Source organism: Aquarana catesbeiana, linkage group LG13 (genome assembly GCF_042186555.1).
Source record: "Aquarana catesbeiana isolate 2022-GZ linkage group LG13, ASM4218655v1, whole genome shotgun sequence".
Taxonomy (NCBI): Eukaryota; Metazoa; Chordata; class Amphibia; order Anura; family Ranidae; genus Aquarana; species Aquarana catesbeiana.
The window spans coordinates 83009973-83017697 of record NC_133336.1 but is presented as its reverse complement, the minus strand read 5'-3'; the positions used below and the strand labels follow the sequence as shown (position 1 = coordinate 83017697).

General features: G+C 42.6%; 1 protein-coding gene across 1 annotated transcript; it reads right to left on the bottom strand.

Moving 5' to 3' along the window:
• Nucleotides 1–806: 806 nt before the first annotated feature.
• LOC141116537 (disintegrin and metalloproteinase domain-containing protein 28-like) lies at nt 807–2096 on the bottom strand. The gene is given in 1 exon segment (XM_073608936.1): nt 807–2096. A coding segment is annotated over 1 exon segment (1290 nt).
• Between the last annotated feature and the right edge of the window lie 5629 nt (nt 2097–7725).

Below are 7725 nucleotides of genomic sequence, written 5' to 3'. Positions count from 1 at the left end.
AATCTCACAACATTGGACAAATATGCTCAAGCTGTACAGCGCTCGGTGAGAGTTTTTAACTAGTGCCAAGAGAAGAGAGTGCTGGGATCAATGCCAAAGCTCAAAACTCCTATCATTAGATAAACTTGTCTTGGATTTCTCATCCTGTGTAGTACAACACCCAAACTGATATATCCTCCACCCACACAATCTGCTGACATCATACAGTTAATAGTAAAATCACAAACACTGGCTTATAGCACCATGGCTTAACTTTGGTTCAAATACATGACAAGCAAGATCCGTGTCATGGAACATCCATATTCATACATTCTTTTTCATTTCTTTTTTTTTTGTTTGTTTGTTTTTTTTGTTGCAATCATTTAAATTGAATGTAATAAGTATAGTCATGAACAACATATGGTAGAATACAGCTGAAGCTGATGATTGAGGGAAGAGTACAGGCAAACAGTAACAATCAGCTACATATAGAGGAAGTGAGGGGTGCAGTCAGAATTGCTCATACCTCTAATACATTCACAGTCTGTAGACGCCAACTGATTATTTCTATGCAGTACAATTTAACAGTATTCAGTGTTTAACGCCGATGTGCAAAGAAAAAACTGCTTATAGTATAATAGTCATCAGGAGATAGAAAAGACATTAAAAAAGCTAGTGTAGAGAGAAGTGGGGGGGATTCAAGGGAAAAGGAAATATTCTGTGTTTGTTTCATGAGATTTTCATTATTTTTTTCCAGTTTTCAGCACATCTGTAAAGCTCCATGGAGTTGTCGCCAGTTTATTGGGCATCACATTTTTCTAACTTTTCTAGACACCAGAAATAGCACATTTGGGACTGGGTTGCTCTTCTTGACAATAACACAGTCCCACCTGGTTACACATGACCTGACCAGGGCACTCAGCATTAAAGGCCAGGGACTCATATACTTCTTTGCTTGTGCATGCTCCCTTGTAGCAGACCTTCTCCTCTTCACACTTTGCTCCATTCTGTACCATTCCAGATGGGTGCAAGACTGCCTTGCAAGCACCAGCTTTAGCTGTGGTGGCATTGATATTAGGAGAGTCGTTTCCACCAGAGCAGAAGAGAACACCACATTTTATATCCTGAAGAGAACATGGTAGATATTTGTCCCCTGACTGAGTACAGTGTCCATATATTACGCCTTTAAAGTTTAAGGCAAAGCAGCGATCAGCACCTACAAGAGCATCTGAACCCCACAGGTCAATGCACTGGTTTTTCAATGTTGCACATTTTCCATGTAGACAATACCCTTGGCCATCCATACAAGAGGTGCCATCTTTTTTGAACAAATTGAGGTAGCGATTAGATTTCCCATCACATGTGTCTGGAAGGTCACACTCATTAAGGCTGTGTTGGCACATGCTTCCCGCTTTCTTAAACTGACATTTCTCACAGCATTCCCCATCTGTACATACAGCTTCTGCTTTCAGTTTACATGTGGAGGCATCACAGCAAGGATTGGTATATTCCTGTTCAGCTCCACAGTCACACTGCTCTCCATTCTCGATTAAGTTGTTGCCGCAGAATGGTGGGGAAATAAACCTTCCTATTTTGGGTTTAATCATCAGACACTTGAACGACAGATTCAGGAGATACTTCTTAAACTGGTTTATGCTGCATTGACTAAACTTAGAAGGGGCCGGAGAGCTGAGAAATGGTGAAATGATGCAAGACTCTGTGGAACATGAGCAGTTGTTGTTATCATGCTGCATTCCCAGGTTGTGGCCAACCTCGTGGACTTAAGTGGATGCAACACAAACTGGTGAACTGCTGTGATCCTGGTCAATTCCTGCAGAATATTCTTCACTGCACATAGACCCGACATTTCCCAGTCCAACTGTAGGACCCTCAAAGTCCGTATTCGTGATAAGTTGAGCATTGTCATGTGCTATTCTAGGCAATAACTTTTCCTTTCTCCATGTAGAAAACTTCCTCAAAGTAGCCCCAGTTGTAGCGTTTAATTCAATCTGATTCTTAGTATCCCAGATCTCAAGCCCAACAAGAACCACAGAAATGTTTAATATCTTGTAATCCGCATTCATGATATTAACCATTGCAAATACTTTGTCTTTCATGGATTGGTTAATATTGCCATATTTATGATACATTGATATATCAGCAACTATAACCAGTTCTAAAAACTTTTGTATATTCAGAAGATGGTCTATTTATTCCTGATTCGGAGTAGTTAACACCTCCTAAGCCAACACAGATCCCTCCCAATGTCCATCTGTCAATGCACAGGCTTTGGGGTTTTCTTCTTCCTCATATACAACATCCATTCCCTCTGCCAGGTTCTGTGGTTCAATTAAATATCTCTGGCCTTTTGTCAGGATGAGCCCACAGATCTTTGGCCAGCTTTCCTCTGCATAAACTTGAACACCCGGATAGGCCTCGGTTAGGTCTAGCAGCCGGCAGCCTCATGGATAGGCCTCAGACCTAGCAGCCAAGAGCTGTATACACACCATCCACCCAGGCCGTAGCCCTGGGCAGGAAGAAGTCCTCTTTTTCATTTCTAATGTTTTGTAAATTATTATCACAAAACCTTTGTTTTGGTATGCATGATTGGTACTCATATCCACAATCTCTCTCTTATTATCAAGTAAAATTTTTACTGGCCAATCATGTAGCAACTTTAGTGGAGGTTAAGATCTTCTAGCATTCCCATCTCTAGATTGGGTCCCCATTACTAGTGTCATTATTTAAAGTAGAACACTGTAAAAAAAATTGTGCTGGGTCTACAAAAAAAAAATGAGGTAACTATTTTCATCATCTTTTTAAGTACTGTCAACTAAACTTATTTTTGTTTGACTCATTAGACTTTTCATGTTTTCAACTTTGTTGTTTTAAGTAAAGCCAACTCAGTTTTTTTCAGTTTATAGACCATAGTGTTTTAAGTTAGGAATACATACCTTAACTTTTCTGGAACTATAGTTTTAAGGAAAGCCAACTCAATTTTTCCAGTTTATAGACCATAGGTTTAACTTCTTCAGATCCGCACTATAGCCGAATGATGGCTAAAGGGAAGACCTACTTTGCCGAGAGTATGTCAATAGACGCCCACCCGTGCCCGAGCGGCCTGTGCGCCCCCTGCAGGGCATGTGCTCTGTGATCAGGGAGTCAATCCCGACCCCTTACCACGTGATCAGCTGTCAGCCAACAACAGCTGATCATGTGATGTAAACAAAGCCGATCACCAGCGGCTCTCACAGGGACATCGGTCCCGATCAAGGAGAGCTCCGGCCAGCTCATCTGTGCTACCTGTGCCACCTGCCAGTGCCACCTACCAGTGCACAACAGTGCCGCTACCAGTGCCCACCAGCGCCACCTACCAGTGCCCACAGTGCCACCCATCAGTGCCCATGGTGCAACCTATCAGTGCATACAGTGCCACCTATCAGTGTCACCAATTATTGCATCATCAACATCATGCTGCCCATCAGAGTCACCTACCAGTGCCCATCACTGCCACCTATTCGTGCCCATCAGTGCCATCTATCAGTGGTACCTATCAGCAACACCTATCAGTGCCCATCAGTGCCGCCTTATCTGTCCCCATCAGTGCCGCTTTATCTGTCCCCATCAGTGCCGCCTTATCTGTGCCTATCAGTGTCGCCTTATCTGTTCCTATCAGTGCCCATCAGTGCAGCCTATCGTGCCGCCTTATCAGCGCATATCAATGAAGGAGAAAAATTACCTGTTTGCTAAATTTTATAACAAACTATGAAACATGTTTTTTTTTTTTTTTTTTTAATTTTCCATTGTTTTTTTGTTTATTTAGCAAAAAATAAAAACCCCAGCTGTGATCAAATACCACCAAAAGAAAGCTCTATTTGTGTGGAAAAAAATGATAAAAATTTCATTTGGGTACAGTGTTGTATGGCCGCGTAATTGTCATTCAAAGTGCGTTAGCGCTGAAAGCTGAAAATTGGTCTGGGCAGGAGGGGGGTTTAAGTGCCCAGTAAGTAAGTGGTTAAGAAAAGCCAACAAAATGTTTCCAGTTTATAGAACATAGGTTCAAGTAAAGCCAACTAATTTTTTCCAGTTTCTAGAAAAGTTAAAGTCAGGAACACATACATTAACTTATTAATTTCAGGTACTTATATAGCACTTTACATATACATTAGTCCCTGCCCTCAAGGAACTTTCAATCTAAGATCCCTAACTCACATTCATACATACACATACTAGGACCAATTTCCCTACCAGCATGTCTTTAAAGTGTGGGAGAAAATCTCCACAGGCACAGAGTAGAACATGCAAACATCAGGCAGGTAGTGTTATGGTCGAGATTTGAACCAGCGACCCTTTTGCTGCTAGGCAGAAGTGCTAACCACTACACCACTGTGCTGCCCTAATACTGAGTTAGTTACTTAGTTTTAACATTTATTATTCATAAAGTGTTACAAATGTAATACTAGCATCAAATGTAAATGTAAACATTAAAAAAAAAGAAAAAGAAAAAAATGCCTCTTTTTTAGCTAACAAATCAAACTGAAACACACACATGTATATACAGTATATCTGTGAAGAATACAGAATGTATTAACTTTTTTAAGCCTTTTAGGACGGTAATTTGCACTTTAACCACTTCAGCCCCGGGAAGGATTTTCCCCCTTAATGACCAGGCCATTTTTTGCAATACGGCACTGCGTTACTTTAATGGATAATTGCGCGGTCGTGCCACGCTGTACCCAAACAAAATTTACGTCCTTTTTTTCCCACAATTAGAGCTTTCTTTTGGTGGTATGTGATCACCTCGGCGGTTTTTATATTTTTTGCACTATAAACAAAAAAAGACCGTCAATTTTGAAAAAAATTTTTTTTTACTTTCTGCTATAATACATATCCAGAAAAAAATAGAAATTTATACAAATATATTAATCAGTTTAGGCCGATATATATTCTTCTACATATTTTTGGTAAAAGAAATTACAATAGGCATATATTGATTGGTTTGCGCAAAAGTTATCGCATCTACAAACTATGGGTTAGATTTAGGGACTTTTATTTTATTTTTTTATTGTTTTTACTGGTAATTGCAGCGATCTACGTTTTTTAGTGGGACTGCGACAATGCGGCAGACAAATCTGACTCCAAATCACACTTTTTGGGGTCCAGTGACATTATTACATTGATCAGTGCTATAAAAATGCACTGATCGATGTATAAATGACACTGCCAGGGAAGGAGTTAACACTTGGGGTGCAATCAAGGGGTTAAGTGCGTTCCCTGGGTGTGTTCTAACTGTAGGGGGGATGGACTACCAGGCACATGACAAAGATCTTCTGTTCCCAGTGATCGGGAACAGTGATCTCTGACATGTCATCAAGCAGAACGGGGTATCGCCTTGTTTACATAGGCAGATCCCCGTTCTGCCTCTGTATTCCCCAATCCTGGGTCGCTGGCGGACATCGAGTCCGCCGGAACCGCGGGCATGCTCCCGCAGCGGGCGTGATCGCCCACTATCTCCTGTGCAAGGACCAACATACACCTACGGCGGTTTGTGTAGGAGAGCTGACCTACCGCAGTATAATGACGGTGGCTGGTCGGTAGGGATGAGCTTCGAGTTCGAGTCGAACTCATGTTCGACTCGAACATTGGCTGTTCGCAAGTTCACCGAACAGCGAACAATTTGGGGTGTTCGCGGCAAATTCGAATGCCGCGGAACACCCTTTAAAAGTCTATGGGAGAAATCAAAAGTGCTAATTTTAAAGGCTAATATGCAAGTTATTGTCATAAAAAGTGTTTGGGGACCTGGGTCCTGCCCCACGGCACAGGGAAGTCCCGTCAAGTCACCGTGCGTCAGAGGGGGGCGGGGTCACCGGGTGGCCCCGCCCCCCCGTTATTTAAGAACTGTCAGACGAGGAGCGCCGTCACACAGCGGGAGCCTCCCTCCATGCCAGCATGGATTGCGGAGCGGCCCGGAGAAGAAAATGAAGAAGAAGAGAAGAAAAGAAGAAAAGAAGAAAAGAAGAAGAGAAGAAGAGAAGAGCGGGAGCCTCCCCCCCATGCCATGGGTGCGGAGCGGCCCGAGGAGAAGAAGACAGAAGACGCCGCGGAGGAGATGCTGGACGAGAACGCCGGAGGAAGAACCAGAAGAACCAGAAGAGCCAGAAGAACCAGAAGATGAAGGAAGATAGAAGAAAGAAGAAGCATTTAAATAAAGGAATTGTCAAAAACTGTCTCTTGTCATTTTTAACATTTTTGACACTTTTTTCGTGAAATGGTAGGGGTACTTATGTACCCCCTTACCATTTCACACAGGGGGGGGGCCGGGATCTGGGGGTCACCTTGTTAAAGGGGGCTTCCAGATTCCGATAAGCCCCCCGCCCGCAGACCCCCACAACCACCGGCCAGGGTTGTGGGGATGAGGCCCTTGTCCTCATCAACATGGGGACAAGGTGTTTTGGGGGGCTACCCCAAAGCACCCTCCCAATGTTGAGGGCATGTGGCCTGGTACGGTTCAGGAGGGAGGGGGGGCCGCACTCTCGTCCCCCCCTCTTTTCCTGCGGCCTGCCAGGTTGCGTGCTAGGATAAGGGTCTGGTATGGATTTTTGGGGGGACCCCACGCCGTTTTTTTTTTTCTTTTGGCGCGGGGTTCCCCTTAAAATCCATACCAGACCTGAAGGGGCTGGTATGGAATTTAGGGGGAACCCCACGTCATTTTTTTTTTTAAATTTTGGCCGGGGTTCCCCTTAATATCCATACCAGACCTGAAGGGCCTGGTATGGAATTTAGGGGGACCCCCACGTCATTTTTTTTTTTTAATTTTGGTTCGGGGTTCCCCTTTGGGGAATTCCCATGCCGTTTTTATCAATGAACTTCTATGTGTATTGTCGGCAATGCAATAGCCGCGGGTAGTTTTAAATGAGTTTTTTCCTTCAAAATGTCATTTTGCTGTCAGACTGTTCTAAACACAGGAAACATGCGCCCCTTTACAGGCACACTATAGACACCCCCCAGGTACGAAATTTAAAGGGATATTACACTTTTATTGTTTGACTTTAAGCATTATTAAAATCACTGCTCCTGAAAAAACGGCCGTTTTTAAAACTTTTTTTTGCATTGATCCATGTCCCCTGGGGCAGGACCCAGGTCCCCAAACACTTTTTATGACAATAACTTGCATATAAGCCTTGAAAATTAGCACTTCTGATTATTCATGTTCGTGTCCCATAGACTTTAACGGTGTTCGCATGTTCGAACGAACTTTTTTCCTGTTCGCATGTTCTGGTGCGAACCGAACAGGGGGGTGTTCGGCTCATCCCTACTGGTCGGCAAGCGGTTAAAGTGTGAACTTTTGAAGATAGATTCCCCACATCTAGCTCTAAAAAAAGATCTTCTGAAAAACTTCAAAGGTATATTTTAGGTTTTCAGAGTAGCTCAGGCTTAAAGCATAAATGAATCCCATAATCATTCTTTCTGATACAAAATAAGAGTGCTATATGTAAAAATACACTATCCCATTATGCTTGTTTTTCCTGCCAATGCAGCATAAATATGATATATATGTTTTTGAAATGTAATAACATGTAACATAACAGTGCAAAGTGGGCGGGGCTTTAGGTTACATAATCTAACATTAAATGTCCAATATCTCAAAAACCAAACAAACAGAAATTTTGTTTTCGTGGTACAAATCAGCACAAATTCAGCACAAACAAATTGTATAATTGTTTTTAAAATGTAATAATGTGGAGA